The sequence below is a fragment of the Molossus molossus genome, unplaced genomic scaffold, assembly GCF_014108415.1.
Source record: "Molossus molossus isolate mMolMol1 unplaced genomic scaffold, mMolMol1.p scaffold_m16_p_5, whole genome shotgun sequence".
NCBI classification, from domain to species: Eukaryota; Metazoa; Chordata; class Mammalia; order Chiroptera; family Molossidae; genus Molossus; species Molossus molossus.
The window spans coordinates 10,914,378-10,933,131 of record NW_023425388.1 but is presented as its reverse complement, the minus strand read 5'-3'; the positions used below and the strand labels follow the sequence as shown (position 1 = coordinate 10,933,131).

Below are 18,754 nucleotides of genomic sequence, written 5' to 3'. Positions count from 1 at the left end.
TCCCCCAGGAACTTCTCACCAGGCGCGCAGACTCATTCGGCTGCAGTGAGTAACGACCTGAGGGTGGCAAGGGACCCATGTGCGCAGGGGAAGAGGATGGTGAGGGTCGGTGCTGGTGAGCAAGTCTTTACTCACTCTCTGCTCTGGCCAGCAGAGCGATCGGTGGCTCACCACCAAAGCCATTTACTGCGTGCTCTACAGAGAACAAGCAAGAAGACAAACAAAAAGATTCCTAAATATCCTCGGAAAAGGTAAAATATTCTTCTTTCATAAAAATAGAAACTCTTAATCCTACAGAAGTTTCCAACTCCACTATCATCGAGTTCAGCTACACACTTTTATAGACCCGTGCTGCATACGGCAGAATTTTTTTTTTTTTTTATAAAAAGTTCAATATCAAAAAGAGCTTACCAATATTCAGGCAACTAAAGCAGTGTATTTGCGTGGTGTTATTTTCCATCCTAAACACAGGCTCCCCAGGTGTAAGGAAACCCAAGCACCCAATCACACGTAGCCTTGGTAATGCACTGCCCACTACACAAGCTCAGAGACCATTATTCCAATGTTTCAAGATTGTCCAACATAAAATAGTCTTCACTTATGTCCACAGAAATAGCAAAAATGGTCTGGAAGTGCCAGAGTTTTCCCATCTGCATTTCACCTCCCCAAATCTTATGTTAAATACTGGTCTTGATTTGGGTTGTTTTTTTTTAAATCCTCACTGGAGGATATTTTTTCCATTGATTTTTAGATAGAATGGGAGGGAGGAAGGGAGAGAGAGAAACATCGATGAGAGAGACATATCGATTGGTTGCCTCCCACATGACCCTAACTGGGGCTGGGGATCGAACCACAACCAAGATACATGCCCTTGACTGGGAATCAGACCAACAACTCTTCTGTCCACAGGCTGATGCTCTAACCACTGAGCTAAACCTGCCAGGGCTGATTTTTTTTTTTTTTTAGAAAATGTAATTGTAATGAGTCAATCTCTTGCTATAACAGACTGTTCATTCGAGTAACAAAAGATTCTCACAAGGTTTGTGCCAGCAGGTAATGACTGCTCCACCTACACGAACAGGCATCTCCTCTGTAGGGATTAGAGGAGGGGAGGGGAGTAGTGCAGGGGAGGCTGGGAACACAGGGAAAGTTCCAACGACAACACAAAACAACTCAGTAAACAAGAACTGTCGTTGCCATGGCTCATATTCCCCTTCCTACTGCCCCCCACCCTACTCTGCCAATTCACCTACACCAGCGATATTTCAACCAGTGTGCCGCACGGTTTTTCAAACATGCAATACCTGACTATTTAGTCAGGGACACTGCCCTCTCTTCCCTTCGACTGTCAAGTAAGAAAATGACAACAGCCAACACAACGATAGCCATCCAGTGGAAATGAATCAAAAATATAGCTATTTTTTTGTATCACATCAGCAAAAACTGTATTTTTTGGTGTGCCGCAGAATTTGAGTGATCAGTCTGTGTGTGCCGGGAGAGGAGGGAGGCTGAGGATCGCTGCCCTAGGAACGCTTTGCTGCAGCCTCCACACCACTCAGGCTGCCGTTTCCGTGGCTCTGCGTATGAGGGTCAAGAAATCCTCAAGTCATCGTTTGATACCAACATGCTATCAAATTCCAGAAATGATTAAGAAGGCCAAAATATTTCCATATGTTCCCTACATTGAATTATGCACTTAACTATGCAGTCTAACAGGGAAAAGTGTCTAGAAACTGTGAATCTGGTTTTTTTTGGGGGAGGGGGTTGCAGTCCTTACATTTTAGTCCCATGTTGAGGGAAGATGCTTTTCTTATTCACTCCCTCTATAACCCTACTTTTTAAACTATCTCAAAATAAGAGTATTAATTAATACTGACTAATTTCAGAGTTTAAATATTCCTTTCATCTGTTTTCCATTTTTGAACCTTTAATCAAAGTCCAGGAAACAGAAGGAATAAAAGGGAACATTTTCAATAAATTTCAAGCATCCACACGGGATTACAGAGTGCTTAAAAAATGTCTTGGACAGGAACATACCAAAACAGGTTTTCAAAGTACAAAGCTCCAATTTATTTCCATTGAACACAGCTTACATGTCATTCAAATCTGGTATCCTGACACCCCTGCAAAATAACGTAAACTAAGTGTTGTAACGCTGGTGCCAACAACACAAAATGATAACTTGAACCACAATGCCACCTGTTAAACATGTCTTTTCGTAATGTTCTCTTTCCCAAGGACGTTCTGAAAGGCCTGATTAAAAAGAAGAGTCACAGGCACAAAAACATTCTTCAAAACACAAACCTCTGATCAAAGAACTTCACTTAATTTCTCTGCCTACATCTGAACTCTTCTAGGACAGGGGTACGCCTACCTTGCTAATGGGTTTACGACAAGTTCTTGTTCTATGCGTCCACCCCTTCTCCCCAGCACTGGTAGAGAGAACAAACCTTCAACATAACTGGACTCATCTGTGTGGGTCCACAACTTACCCGTCCAGAAGATTCATGGTGGTGGATGTCACTTCAGCAAACAAAATTACTTTCCCAAGTTGCTTTGTCTGCAAATTTTCTCGGTAGATCTCTAAGTTAAAATGTTCAGATGAGAAGGCCATCGTGTCAGTTACCACAGGGAGGGAAGTTGGGGTGACTTCTATTTCAGACGTGTAGGATGGGACAAACTTGAGGGAGAGCTTGCTGGATGTTATGACTCCTCCAGCATCCACACATTTCTCCAGCCACTGCATAAGAGGATCCTGCATTTCCTGTGTCGTAAAGAGAGAAATAGAAGGTCGTAATGCAGCATTATGTTAGATCAGCAGTTCTCAACTTGTGGGTCACGACCCCTTTGGGGGTCAAAGGACCCTTTCACAAGGGTCGCCTAAGACACAACAGCAGTGAAATTACAGTTATGAAGTAGCAATGAAAATAATTTTATGGTTGGAGGTCACCACAACATGAGGAACTGTATTAAAGGGTCACGGCATTAGGAAGGTTGAGAACCACTATGTTAGATGAAGGTAGCTTTTCCCTAAAATGCCATTTAGATAATATAAGCACTTCCTAAATCATAACCAATAAAAGCTAGATTCGTGTATTCTGAACATTTAAACTATTATATAGCAGATGATAAGTACGCTAAGTATGCTTATACTAATAAACTGTTCAGAAACCAGAATCCAAGGAAATAGGTAGAATTCATTATCATACTTTTTTTAAAATAAGTTTTTATTGGTTTTTTTAGAGAGAAAAAGACAGAAACGTGGATGAGAGAGAGAAACTCCTGCACGCCCCCTACTGGGGATTGAACCTGAAACCCAGGCATGTGCCCTGACCAGAATTGAACCGGGACCTCTCAGTCCATGGGACGACACTCAATCCCCTGAGCCACACAGGCCGGGCTTTTATCATACTTTCTATCCTAAATTCTCCAAAGGCCCTCCAGCTCTAGGGTTCACTAGTAATTCACTAGTAATTCTCTAGCCCCCTATGCATTTTACAGAAAATGTGTATCTTTATACTTTTGCCCACAAGGATTCACTATCCTATCCAGAAGGAAAAACAAAACCCAGGTGAAGGAAGTCACGAAGACAAGCACTAAGATATGGAGAGCGTTCGGCCTCAGCTCCAAGCACCTCCACCTCCCCTGTCACAACAGCTAACCACCCGAGCCACCGACTGGTCACTGACAACAGAGAAGTACGTTGTCACACAGGGAAAACAACGGGGTGCCCAAAAGCTGCATGCTCTGTCCCAAATGCAGGTCCAGGTAGGAGAAGGCTGAACCTATGTAACCTAGAACAGAACCTCCATCTACCCCTTAAGTCACAAGAGTCCTAGAACCTCCCCAGAGGATGCAACTTCCTCTATGACCCTGGCAGGCCTAGAGGCCTCCTTCTGAGGTGGTATATCAGGGAACTAACTGTAGGGTTGGGGGATCCCCATCCCTAGAGGTCTACATAAATGGTACTAAAATCTGTCAGTCACAGTAAACGCAGATCCAGGCTCTTTGGTCATCTTTATGCAAGTGCCAGGCCCTTTGAAAGAAAAACTCGTCCCTTTGTTAACATCGGGGGAATGTCCCAAAGCCCCCTGCAGATACAGAGAAGCAGCTTCAAGGATGAAGCAAGCTGACTCCCTGGCACCAGGATCAGTCCACTCTGAGGACCACATTGAGAGCAGATTGAGGGGGCAAACACGTGGAAGCAGAGACCATTTATGAAGCCACTTAGATGACCTGGGAGGGAGGTGATGATGCCCGGACCGCACATGACAGTGGGCACGGTGAGAAGGGAGGGAATTCTGCATCTACCTCCGAGTAGAGGCTGTAAGATATACTGACATCTGCAAAGATCCAATTTGCAAATAAGGTTACATTCACAGGTTCTGGAGGTTGGACTTCAATGTATCTTTTGGGGGCACATAATTCAACCCACAACAGGGGTTAATGCTTACATGTGAGAGATGAGGAAGAGTCTGCAAAGGAGACTGAGAAGGTAAAAGGACATCGTGCGTGCGTGCGTGCATGCATGTGTGTGAGTGTCCTGGGAGTTGTGTGAGAGCAGTTTTGCAAACTGGAGAAGGAAGGGGTAGATGATGGCAGAGCAGTAAGAAGAGACTGATGGGAATGGAGGAAGGAAAGAAAGTACAGACCCCAGGAAAAACTCTAGAGAGAAAAAGAAAATGGGGCAGCTGCTAGAGGGAGGAACGAGGTCAAAAGAGGTTTGATTTGGTTTGAATGAGAGAAATAACAGCTTGTCTTTTTTCGATGGTGTGAATGGGCCTACAGAGAAAAGACAACAGGAGAACAGGTGAGGGACGGACCTATGCTCAAGCAAGGGAGCTCAGCCTTGGGAGCAGAGCCACTCACCCACCGGGATGGACAGCACCTGCATTCCTTCTGGGGACAACCAGCCTGCTTCCCCACTGGGTCAAGGCCCCCACTGGGTCCTCACCCCTTGCTGGCCACAACCTTCCGTACAACCCAGAACATCTATTCCTAGTTATTTACCCAGGAAAAATGAAAACACGTGTCCACACACAGACTTGTACATAAATGGTCAGAACAACTTTACTCATAATAGCCAAGAAATACAAGCAGCCCAAATGTCTACCAACAAGTGAATGGATAAATTATAGCATATCCATACAATGGAACACGACTCGGGAATAAACAGGAATGAACTACTCATATATGCAACAACACAGATGAATCTCAAAACATAATGCTGATTAAAAGAAAAAAAAATAAAAAGACACAGAAGAGGATATACCATATGATTCAGTTCAGAAGAAATTCCAGAAAAGACCAATCTAACCCATAATGAGAAAAAGCAGACCAGTGACTGCCCGAGGCTGGGCACGGGGTGGGGGAGTGGATGAGGACCGACTGAGGAAGAGAACAGGTATCTTGTGAGTTACTGGAAATGTTCTATATCTTGACTGCAATGGTGATTACTCAGGGGCATATATGTTTACCAAACTACACCAAGATGGATGCATTTTCTTGAATATAAATCATACCTAAAGTTGATTTTTTAAGTGCAAATAGCACCAAGCTTGTGCAACACTGAACAATAACTGAAGTCCATGAGACTCTATGGTCATTAATGTCCAAAACACCACCAGTATCCCAACTTTCGAAGAAATCAATGCTTACCCTTAATTTAGTGCAAATACACAGAAGTGGCTACTCTATGGTTAGTCACATACAGTAACATCTGCTACAGGGAGTGCAGCTAAGGTCAGAGACGTTCAGTCTGCTATGTCCCATCACTTTAGAGTCTTTTCACCCAGCACTTGTCTCATCGGCTACATTTATCCATCTAAGAAGATTCAGTAAGTGAAACACAGCCATACTCTGGTTCAGCATTGGATTCAAAATATTTACTACCATCTCTGTTTGTGTTTTGGTCCTCCTCTTTCCAAGAAACACCAAACAACTTATCTTAACCTCTAAAGGGTTTCTACCTCAGAGATACATTGGCCTCATCGTAAGTAATCAGATTAGTTGTGCCTCAGTCATAACATTATATGTTGCTAGGCAATGAGAAGTGTGTAAATCAGAAGATGAAACCACAAAGACATGAAACACAAGCTCATTTTATGGGTGTCTTATTCTCAGTTAAATATGCTCAAGGAAACAGGAATAAATAATCTCCACTGAAACAACCCTGATCTTACTACTATATTTTACAAACTTGTATTTTACAAACTTTGTATTTTACAGCCAATTTCACATTGACTCAGTGTCTTCACACACATGATAAAGACACACAGCATAGCATATCTTTATAATCAAAAGATGACACTCCTAGCCCCAGTGTGGCTCATTGGCTGAACGTCATCCCATGTATGGAAGTCACCGGTTCAATTCCTGGTCGGGTTTCTGACTTGATCCCCAGTAGGGGGTATGCAAGAGGCAGCTGATGAATGTTTCTCTTTCATCAATGTTTCTACCTCTCTCTCTCTAAAAATCAATAAAAACCTTTTCTTTAAAAGATGATGGTCCTGCCCTGGCCAGCTTGGCTCAACAGTAAGAGCGTCAACCCGCAGACCAGAGTCCCAGATTCAGTTCCCACTAAGGGCATGTACCTTGGTTGCAGTTTGTCCCCAGCCCCGGTTGGGGTCGTGTGCGTGGCAACCACTCAGTGTGTCTCCCTCACATCGGTGTTTCTCCCTCTCTCTTCTTCCCTCTCTTCCTCTTGTTCTATCTGAAGATAAATGCAAAAATGTCCTCGGAGGAGAGAAAAGGAAAAAAAGATGATGATCCTAGAAGATCAGGACTGACCTCATCATCTAAGTCGGGGGCTGCTCATATGGCAATCCTTAGGTGACTTTTATTCCAAGCACCAGAACCACCAAGCAGTGCAAAGTGTCAGCGAGGTCTGAGATGAGTGTGCCCCTCCTCACCTGATGGGTCCCTATAGGGATGCTTCTGTCCTCACCCCACTAGGGCAGTTTGCCCAACCCTTGCCTAACTTGTCCAGATGTCTGCTTGGATGGCACTGCATCCCAGCTCGGGTTCCCACAGCCCCTGCCTTCCTGCTTCCCCTAACATGACCTGCCACCGATCACAAGCACTGTCATCCCAGAATTACTGGATCTGGAAGGACTTCAAGCTCCATGGCAACGGCTGAAACCAGTCCACCCCCACAAACATGCTGGTCAACTGTCACCAATGGACAAATGAACATGTTTTAATTGGACCACCCATTTTGAACTAGTTACTATCACTTAAAAATCAGGACATTTCATGTCGAATTTCCTAATGCTTTTAAAGAAAGGAAACTCTCTCTCACATGTTAACAACTGGCTGAAGCCAAGGGGCACTGCCCTCGTTACCTGGGGACACGGCTGACTCCGCGTGCCACCTCTTCTGCCCCTAGGCTTGAGACCACTCGTGCTGGCCCTGGTACCGAGTCTGGCACCAACCCAGCAAGATCTCCTGTGGGCCCTGGACAATGCTTCTGTCCCGTTAGGCCCATCTGAACTCATCAGAGTGACTGTAGTGACATCAACTCTCAAAATAGCAGGGAAATAATTTGGCAATTCCTCAAAAAGTCAAAGGGAACAACATATGACCCAGCACTTCCCAAGTATGTATCCAAAAGAAAGAAAAGCAGGGACTCAAACAGATACTTGAACACCGATGTTCATAGCAACCTTCTGCACAGTAGCCAAAAGGTAGAAATAACCCAAGTGTCAACAGAGGCATCAACAGGTAAATGGATAAACGAAATGTGGAACACAGACACGTGGAATATCATCCAACCATAAACAGGAATAAAGTTCGAACAGAGGCTACAACATGAATGGATCTTGAAAACATTGTGCTCAGAGAAATAAGCCAGACACAAAAGGACAAATATTGTATGATTCTGCTTATCTGAAATAGGCAAATTCATAGAAACAGAAAGTAGAATAGAGGTTACCAGGAGCTAAGCAGAGAGGAAATTGGGGAGTTATTTATTAATGGGTACACAGTCTCTATTTGGGATAAGTTTTAGAAATAGATAGTAGGGGTGGGATGGTCGCACAACATTGTGAATGAAATTAATGCCACTGAAGTGTACACATAAGATCGTTAAAATAGAAAACTTTACATTATATATATTTTACCATAATTTTTTAAAATTTTTTTTCTTTATTGATTTTAGAAAGAGAGAGAGAGGGAGGAAGGGAGAGAGAGAGACAGAGATAGAAACATCGATGAAAGAGAACTTCCACTGGCCGCCTCCTGCATGCCCCCACACTGGAGATCCGGCCCATAACCTGGGCATGTGCCCTGACTGGGAACCAAACTGGCGACCTCTTGGTGCAGGGGTCGGTGCTCAACCACTGAGCCACACCAGCCGGCTTACCATAATTTGTTTTAAAAGAGAGAGGAGGGCCCTGGCCGGTTTGGTTCAGCAGTTAGAGCGTCAGCCTATGGTCCAGAGAGACCCGGGTTCGGTTCCCGCTAAGGGCGCATACCTCGGTTGCAGTTTGTCCCGGCCCTGGTTGGTCATGCAGGTGGCAGTCCCTCGATGTGTCCCTTTCATGTCGATGTTTCTCTCTCTCTCTCTCTCTCTCTCTCTCTCTCTCCCTCCCTCCCTCCCTCCCTCCCTCCCACTCTATCTGAACAAAAAATGGAGAAATATCCTCGGGTGAGGATTAAAAAAAAAAGGGAGAGAGAGAGAGGAGGGGTCAAGGTCTCAACCTATTTTCTGCCCAGAAGTTCCCTGTCCTCTCTGCGATCAGCCCACTGCCCTGCATCAAATGCCTGCATACACGGAGGACACAGGGGCAGCCTGTGGAGCACCCAGGGCCCTTGCTGAGCGTTCCTCAGGGGTCCTCCTTGCCCAGCCCACACAGCAGCAAGAGAGGCTACTCTAGGGACTTCTCAGAACAAGACTCTCCACCTGGTCCTAGAAGGAGAAGCAAATGGTAATGTCTCTTGCTAAATGATTTTAAGTTCCGCTTCACTGGATACTGGACGGGAGCTGTGGGATGAGAGCGACCGTTCCCTGCACACCCGCTCCATGAGGAGCACCGAGCTGGGCGTTTCAGACCCTGGACCCCGATCCTCAGCAAGCTGCGCCCCTGCACCCGAGAGCGCGCCAGCGGAAGAGGAGGGCAGGGCACCTTAAGACGGATGGCACAATGGTGCCCACACCACACAGCAAGTCACAGAGCTGGGATCTGAACCCGTGAAACCAAATCTGCCTGTCTCCCCAATCCTTGTGCTGATTCCTATCCCAATCCTCACAAGAAGACCTAACCAAAAATGAAACACAGTAGCAAAGGCCTACTTATTGTAATCAAAACATCAAACTCATCACAAAGAAAGATATAAATTTGACATAATATGCAACTATGAAATAGTGATAAAGCAGACGTGTGTGGGGTGAAGCAGGGGTGGGGCAGGAGGGGGAGGAGCGGCAGGGAAGGGAGTAGACTTTTGGGAAGAGGACTTAAATTTGAAGCCTGGTCCAGTCAGACGACCTACTAGGCAAGTCTGCACAGAGAAACAAGCTTTTATCATTTACGTGAGTCACTACTCAGCTCTCTGGTTCCAGCCAGAGATGGCATGTTCAAAAGGATCCAACCAAAGGGCTGCGTATTGGAACCACGGGCAGAGTAAAGAGAATCCGAGAGCAGAGATGCAGGGCCCCTGAACCAGTCACCGAAGGAGCACGAGGCCAGAGCCCCGCAGAGGCTGCTAGTGCAGAGGGCAGAGAGGGAAGGAAATCCAACAACCTCTCTCACCTCCTGCCAGAGCAGCCTTGTGGCTGAGAGCAGCCAGAGCCCAGGAGGGGCAGAGAACAAGGGGACAGGGCAACCTGGACGTGGCCAACACACCTCCTTTGAGAGCCCAGAGCGGCTGGGGGCGGGCTGAGGGGACTTGCTCTGAAGGGATGCCTCCAACAAGATGAATTTCTACGCATCCTGGTCCTTCAGTAGTGACCACAGCGTACCTGGGATGACAACCCTGTGACACCAAAGGATTTCTGACAGGGGACCAGGTATCTAAATCTGCACTCGTCACAGTCATTTCTCGGTCCCCAGTGCCTGGAACACAGTAGGCACTCAGTAAATGTCTGCTGCATTGTATTCCTTTTATTATGTAAAGGTCTCGCTCAGGCTGAGGCTCTAAAAGGCCACGGATTTACTGCATTTTTTGTTACCTGCCAACTAGCGAAAGAGCACAAAAGGCTGGGTGGACCCGTAAAACAGAGGTAATGAATAAGTCATTTCTAACAAGGCTGGTTTTACGGGCATCACACCTCTGCCGGGCCAACTGGGCTCGTTTGAGAGGTGAAATCCATTCTGCAAGTGTGAGGACCAAAAGAAAGCCATGGCCAGCACTAGAAGAAAGGGAGGCTTTACGGGTCGGGGCGCAGCCAACGCCCCTACAGGAGAGGCGCTAACTTCCACCGGCAGGGCTCGGGGGTTTGGGTTCGACATCCGCAGAGGTCTCCAGGGCCTTCATTAAGTCTGCCTGCCTGAAACGCCCGCCATTTGTCCCCATCCAACACAAACAGGATTCTGACAGAGCTGGGGATGTGGTGTGGGAAGCCAAGAAGGCTCTGCACTGTGAGCCCAGGTGCGAGTGGGACACCTGTGGGGCGGCCCTGCCCAGCTCTGAGGTGGCACGTCCTGGCTGGCACACATGCGTGTGCACACACATGCACATCTGTGACTGTCCACACCTCCATGATGCTGAACAAGCAGCAGGCCTGGGGCTCTAGGCACGGCACTGAGTCTGAAGACATCACAAGGCCCCGTCGTCCATACTATTTGCCCATCATCTGTGGGCCTAGCCTTAATCCTCTGGAGAGCTGTGCATGGCGCTGGGGCCCCCAGCTCAGAATTGGGTCATCAGCTCTGACACCAACCAGCTGGGAGCCACTACCTCTTCTGGGACTCAGTTTCTTCATTTTTAAGTCAGCTTCAAGATTCACTGTTTAGTCTCAAATGTCTACTCCTCAGTAAAAACTAGAATACCACCTCTAGGATTCCAATGTTAAACTACTATATACAGAGTGCCTAAAAAGAGAGAGGTGGCCAGGTGGAAGAGGGTTCAGGGAAAGCCAAGAGCTTTCTATCCAGTCCACTTATTTTAACAAAGGTTCATTAGTTCAACTGGCTGTCACTTGGACATTTTGGAAAATTCAGAGAATCCCAGGGAATACCAGACGAGGGTGGGGGCATAGGACACCACCCTAACTGTGCTAAAAAAGGGCAGATATACGTGCCAGCACTCAGAGGCGATGGGCTAAGGAATCTATGTTTCAGAAGGTGCCGCTAGTGTACAGGAAGGAGCAGCTGACCGACTAGCGGGTACTTGGCATAGTTTCTAAACTGGAAAGCACGTTAATAAAAGATAAAACTCTTCTCACTTTCTCCTGAACTCCATCTTGTCAGTTTTCCTCGGGCACATCAACGGCTGATTCTTTTCGACTGCTTAACATGGTTGTTTATTAAATTCTTGTTATACCTGACTAAAGGGTGACCGAGCGAGACAGGACTGGGCAGCCAGTCGGAGTTGGCTGGGCTGCTTACCGCCGGCCTGTCCCCCTCGGCCCCTCGGGTCTCCCAGACACAGGAGCAGAGGGAGCGGTTCACTATATATTAGTGGGAAAAGCCAAAACGCTTTTTAAGTGTTCAAACAAAACACACTTACTAAATAAATGCCTACTATGGGCAAACACTGGAAAAGTGATACAGAGATTGACAACATATGGTCCTTGCCTTCAAATGATCTTGAATTACAGTTTAATGGGACAGACAAATACTCACATAAATAATACAAGAACGTTTATACACTACTTAACACTTCACACACACACAAAAAAAAAAATCTTATAGAAGCAAGCAATCAGACCTAAGTGTTCCAAGTCACAAGACTTGGGTTAGAAAGTTGAAAGAAAAATTGTAAATCCTATAACTCATGACATGATCACTGGTGAAATTTTCCTCGATCGGCGGGTAGAATCCTTTTATTGGGCATAAAAGATCCACCAGTTGTCCTCATAGCACATGGCTCTAAGATGTCTTATGCTCTATAATATAGCACGTTTAAAATAAATTACATTGTAATAAGTTTATACATGTTGGCCCAAGTGAAGATGGGTGTGCCCATAGCCCAGTACGGTGACAACCAGCCATCCAGAACCATTACACACCAGTAGGCTACTGGTTTCACTTCAATTAAAAAAAATAAGCCCAGCCCTGGCTGGTTTGGCTCAGCAGTTAGAGCGTCAGCCCTGGACCAATGAACTGAGGTTTCAATTCCGGTCAAGGGCACATACCTCGGTTGCCGTTCATCCCAGGCCCTTAGGGGTCGAGCAGGAGGAAGCTGATCGATGTGTCCCTCTCACATCAATGTTTTTCTCTCTCTCCCTCCCTCCCACTCTGTCTGAAGATAGATGGAAAAGTATCCCCGGGTGAGGATTTTTAAAAAAAGAATGGAAAGAAAACAAGCCCAGGGCCAAGTGGAAACTAGTGCCACTCATCCACCAACTCCTAGAAGCAGAACTGTTGACGGCTCATGCTCTCGTGAATAATTTACACTAAGACCTGTGCTTTGTGTTTTACATAAAGGCAGTAACTTACGCATTAAAAAAAACAAAAAAAATGAACCCTCTTTATCAAAATATGGCAAAATATCAACAGGGGTAAATCCAGGTGAAGCCTACATGGGGTTTGGGACCTATTCCTTCACCCTTTCCTAACTTTTCATTTTTCTTAAAGAAGAAGTTGGGGGAAAATGAAAGGATTTGCTCCAGAAACTCTAAGGCACCTGCCAGCTCTGACATTCCCTGTAGATTTTTGCTCTGCTGTTAATCCCAGAATCATCAAAGATACAGTGTTCGTAAAAAAAAAAGTAATAATAAAATAGTAAAAAATCAAAACAACCACCAAGAACATCTTTTAGTGTCTCACACCTCAGCTGAATCGGCAGGACCCTTTGTGCTGTCTACATTCAGACAGGGTTGTAAGGCCACTCCGGGCAAGAACACTCCCAGAAAAACCAAAACTTGATCACCAAGAGCCATTCCCCCCGGAGGCCCGGCTCTGAAGTCCAAACGCAGGAAGTACTTTCCCCGAGCACAGACCCCAGTGAGTCTCATGAAGCTTTTCAGTATGTGTGGAATCAGTGTATTAATAACAGCTTATTGGCACTGAATGAAAAACACACAAGTCTTAATCTTAGGTCTTGAAATGTGTCCAGGGCCTACGTAATACCTGGCTGGAAGGGACACAGCGTGAGCAGGCTTGGTGACTGGAGGCTGTGTAGTGACACCTGAGTTTTGAAACCAGGATTGGTAGCTTAACAAAATTTACTGGTTGTAGAAAAAGTAAACTTGCCTCTAGGGAGGTGAGCTCAGCCTCACCATTCTGACAGCAGCCCCTGGTGGCCAGTTTAGTAAAACGTGTTGGCTCCGCTGCTGAAAGTTCTGACCTTGCCTTAATGAAGGTTGCTGCAAGCAGACAGGCCATTCTAGGTAACAGCTTGGGGGTGACTAGGGAAGCGGCAAAAATCCAAACTAAGGGGCACCTTTGAGTCACATAAATTACCAAGTCACTAGGATACCTGTCTTTTACACTTTAAAATAAAATAAAATAAAAGGAATACTGTCTTTCAAAAGTAGAAAAAAATAGAACTTATTTTAAAAGGGCAAGACAATAATACGAGGTAGATAATACTTACCTTAGTTCAAAAGTTATCTTGTTCCTTAACTGTGTAAAAAACCTTTAAATAGGCAAGGAGCCCTGATTCCTACACAAATTAAAGCATGCTCATCTACCCAACAGCCCCACCAGGCACACTCGCTTCCACATACTAAATGCTAAGGAATTCCTACCAGAAGATAAGGAATATGGCAGAAACTTCTAGAAAATGCTGCTACCATTCATTCAGAGAATAAAATAAAAGAGTCGAGACTGTGAGACCTGACTTCCGACACGGATTCACACCGTTTCACTGATATAAACAGCACAGCACTGAGGCTGACAGCTGGCTCCCAAGGCAGACAGCCGGATGGAGAAGCCACAGCTTCAAGCCGACTTCTTCGTAAGGTGCACTCTGTCCTCCGCCACAAGAACAATCTGGAAACAATCTGCTGGGCAGCTGCTCTCATCAACAAACTGTTTATTGTAAGAAAGTGGCTGGGTCAAAGGCTAAACATCAACCTGAACAGAAAGCATGCGGAGCAAAAATCAATCCCACCCCTGCTAAGGAAACCCAGGACTTCGCAGGCAGAAAAGAGAGGGCGAGGGACTCTGTTGAGTTCTGAAAGGGGAGAGTCGGAATAAAACGCCCCTGTTTCAATGTGCGGGGTTGTTTGCACATGATTACAAATGGTTATCTGTTGCTATCTTCAGAACGGCCTAATAACAGAGGCACAGAAATCAACTTTCCAAATCACTTCCCCTGCAAAGTTACAGCGGTTTAGAGCTGGTTGCTTCCTTCTCATGTTTGTTTTCTAAGGGGTCGCCAAGCATGGGGGACGCGCCCCGGCTCTAAGATGTCTGTCCGCTTAGAAACTGCGACGCTGGCTACATAGAGATTATATGAAGGAATCGTTTTGTTTTTGGTGTGACAGTGGGATTCTGGTTATGTTTTTTTTTATTTATTCTTGTAATCCTCACCCGAGGATATTTTTTTTCCCCATTTACCTTCAGATAGAGTGGGAGGGAAGGAGAGAAAGAGAGAGAGAGAAACATCAGTGTGAGAGAGACATTGACTGGTTGCCTTCTGTACGACCCGACCAGGGCCGGGGTCTGAACTGCAAGCGAGGTACGTGCCCTTGGCCGGGATCAAACCTGTGACTCTTCAGTCCGCAGGCTGACACTCCAACCGCTGAGCCAAACTGGCCAGGGCTTGGTTATGTTTTAAAATAGCGCTCTTATCTTGTAGATGCACATAGTAAAACATTTAGAGATGAGGGATCTGATCTGAGATGTGCTTCAAAATAAGTCAGGAGGAGGAGTGGAGAGGAACAGCTGAGGTAACACTGGCCAGGAGAACCGTGAGCGGGGTGCTGACTACACAGGGGTTCCGAACAGGACTGTTTACTTCTGTGTGCTGGAAATTTCCTGTGAAATACAGACTGGGGCAAAATAGGTCTGCAGGTGACTGCATGGAAAATAATATGATAATAAATAAGTAATACCAGGTACTCACTACTATAAACTTACTTTTGCCCCACCCTGTATTTTCTTTTACTGGTTTTACATAAGAGTTACAAGGACGGATAAAAAAATGCTTTCTTCTCCACCTGGTGTGGCCCAGTGCACTGAGCGGCATCCCACGGACTGAGAGGTCCCGGTTTGATTCCTGGTCAGGGCACAGGCCCAGGTTTTGGAATTGATCCCCAGTGGGGGGGGTGTAGGAGGCAGCCGATCAATGTTTCTCTCTCACATTGATGTTTCTATCTTTCTAAATAAATCAATAAAAACCTATTTTTTAAAAAAATGTTTTCTTAAATATAAGAAAAGTATTAACCTACCAGTGTGAATTCATTACTTCTCCATAAGTACACATACACTACGGTATTACTAGGTGTCCAACAAGACTGTTGTTGAGCAATGTCTGAAATGGAGTTTATTAAATTCCGAGAAGAACACTGGAGAAACAGAGATTCGGTGATCCCACCGCACTAACGATGCGCCTGGCCAGTCTGTCAGAAACAGCACCACAATGTGGTGCTTTAACTGCATTACGGAGCATGAAAATATTCATGAGCTGGTAAGAAAACCAACGGGCACGGTGTTTGCAAAAACAGCTGATGTAGCACATAAACTTTAAAAACACAACTTATTTATAAATTTGAGGCTGCTATACTATATTGCAGTGAATTCTTAAATTAACAGGAAGATTAATTTGAGAAAAGTCCTGAAATAAAATAGAGCAGAAGCATAACTTTCTTGCATGGTGCTTAAATTAACTGTGGAAGGTTATCAAATTGTTCCAGTATAAAGATGAAAATGGTTATAATCACGAATTCTTAGAAAAGAATGCATCCAAAGGAATTACTTAGAAAGTTAAAAAAAAAAAAAAAAAATTTTTTTGCATCTAATTGCTTTCCTGGGACCAGGATGATGCTGCAGAGACCTGGAAACGGTGTAAAAGGTCATCTCATGGACCCTCCCCCAACAGACTAGAGAAGGGTTAGTAAAGAGAATTCAGTGGCAGTAGACTGTTCTTTAAAAGGACATCTTCTGGCCGGTTTGGCTCAGCAATTAGAGCATCAGCCTACAGACCAAACTGTCGCAGGTTGGATTCTAGTCAAGGGCATGTACCTGGGCAGTGGTTCGGTACCCAGCCCTGGTCAGGGTCGTGCAGGAGGCAACCAATCGATGTGTCTCTCTCACATTGATGTTCTCTCTCTCTCTCCCCTCCCCCCTTTCTCTTTCTCTCCCCCACTCTGTCTGAAAGTAAATAGAAAAATATCCTCGGGTGAGGATTTTTTAAATAAATAAATAAAAAGTCACCTTCTGTGACAACCCATTTAGCCAATCTGAGACACCAGTCCTAATCACATCATCATGGAAGAAAAATGCTCTCAAAGAAGGAGAATCTTCAAAATGACAGACCTTTGACCTTTAAAGCATTTTATGGACTAAATAGCCAAAGAAAACCATAAATCAACATATATATCAAGGTTGCCTATGGAAAGCAACACTCTAGAATAATCTAGACAATTCTAGGTTGAAAGAGTCTGGACATTCCCCACTCTCTGGCCCCGTCGCTCCCCCTCTCCCCCTGCAAATGAAACATCATTTTTTAATTTATGAAACCATGATTTATTGTTTTCTTTTAAAAGACATATTTCCTTATTTACTGAGATTAAAAACAGGAGGGGGATTAGCAGTGCCATCATTCAATCACTGTAGTAAGTGCTGAATGTAGGGTTCATTTTTGCTAAAAGACAAGAAAACAACTCATCAAATGCTTTCCTATGGCATAGAACAGCAAAGCTTTACAAGTTTTCTAAGAATATTCAATTCTTATTTTTATTTTAATATTTCAAACTGTACTTTGCCTGCAGGAGGCAACCATGTTTAAACTAGACGTACTTACAGCTCAGGGCTCAGGAAAGACCCATGGCTGTGATACTGACAAACAGTCCAGCCACCTGCTGACTGGGGTGGTAAATGCTAGTCTATCTTCGCACAAGATCCTATTTAGAATTTGAATTTAAATCTTGGGGTGTGAATCAGAAAGAATATATGTACCCCTATCTTCATAGCAGCACTATTTACAATAGCTAAGATCTGGAAACAACCCAAGTGTCCATCAGTAGATGAGTGGATTAAAAAGCTGTGGTACATGTACACAATGGAGTACTATGCAGCTGTAAGAAAGATAGATCTCTTATCCATTGAGATGACATGGAGGGAACTGGATAGTATTATGCTAAGTGAAATAAGCCCATCAGAGAAAGACAAATATCACATGATCTCACTTATTTGTGGAATATAATAAACTAAACAAACTGCTGAACAAAATTAACCCAGAGACATGGAAGTGGGGTACAGGCTGACAAGCCTCAGAGGAGGGGGCAGTTTGTGGAGGATGAGATAAACCACAGAACTTACATGCATGTATGCATGACCAATGAACATAGACAACAAAGCTGGGGATGGGGGAGAAGGGGAGGGGAGTGTCAATGGGGGAAAAATGAGAAACATCTGTAACAAAAACAAATTAATAAAAAATTTTAAAAATACACAAAGTTATATTAAATAATTAAAAGAAAGAATGAATGAATAACTTAATTAATTAATCTTGGGGTGTGAGTGCTAACACAATCCATCTCTTCACCCATAACCCCTCTCTCCCCATACTTGGACACACACTTGGGAGACACAACACCCACACAACAAAATTATGTTTCAATCTATGTCAGTGGAAGCGTACATTTCCTTTTTAGCAGAAATCTCTAGATGTTGTAATCTAAGGCTCTCTCATCCTCAGAGGCAAGGGAGAGAAAGACTTCTCCACAGAGGATTCGATTTCAGCAATCTTACAGCATTTTCTTGAAGCTTTAGTTAAAACAAACATATAAATATATTTTTTAATTCATGTTAAAATTATAAAGACTCAAATACTACTAAGGAATATTCATTAGAACAAATATTTTAAGACTAAGTTGTTTTCATGTAAAGCCATGTTGCTCAATTGATCAAATGGGATTTGAGCACTAGAATTCCTTTTTTTTAATCGTCATCCAAGGCTATGTGTGTATTGATTTTAGAAAGAGAGGAAGGGAAAGAGAGAAACATAGATTGGTTACCTCCCATACATGCCCCAACCAGGAATGGAACCCAAACCTAGGTATGTGCCCTAACCGGGAATCAAACCCACAACCTACTGGTGTATGGGATGATGCTCCAACCAACTGAGCCACCTGGCCAGGGCTGAGCTCTAGAATTCTTTATGAGTGAGAGTATTTCCAATGATCAATAAGAACCAAAATTATGGTGTGTAACATGACTATTTCTTCCACTGATTATATTCTTAACCTGAAGCCTGAAAACATCTTCAGGAAGGAAAACACAACACAAGCAGAGGATCATGCGGAATAAACTAGAGCGCTCGGTACCTGGGAGGCTGCGCAGCCACACTGGGCACAGCAGTGCCCAGAGAGATGCACCTACTCAGAAGCAGCTACAGAGGCCGAAACAAGAACAAAATTAAGAAAGTGACTGGCATTCTCTTATCTCTGAGAGACAGAGACTGATGGACAGACAGACGGTCA

General features: G+C 44.6%; 1 protein-coding gene across 8 annotated transcripts in view; it reads right to left on the bottom strand.

Annotated features, from left to right (window-relative positions):
* Nucleotides 1-18,754, bottom strand: part of HLCS (holocarboxylase synthetase) — a 197,866-nt gene that overhangs the window by 138,177 nt on the left and 40,935 nt on the right. For all 8 annotated transcript variants that reach the window (XM_036243011.1, XM_036243010.1, XM_036243008.1 and 5 more), the window contains one exon: nucleotides 2,493-2,764. In XM_036243011.1, coding sequence (XP_036098904.1) covers nucleotides 2,493-2,764 — 272 coding nt within the window. The remainder of the gene's footprint in view (nucleotides 1-2,492; nucleotides 2,765-18,754) is intronic.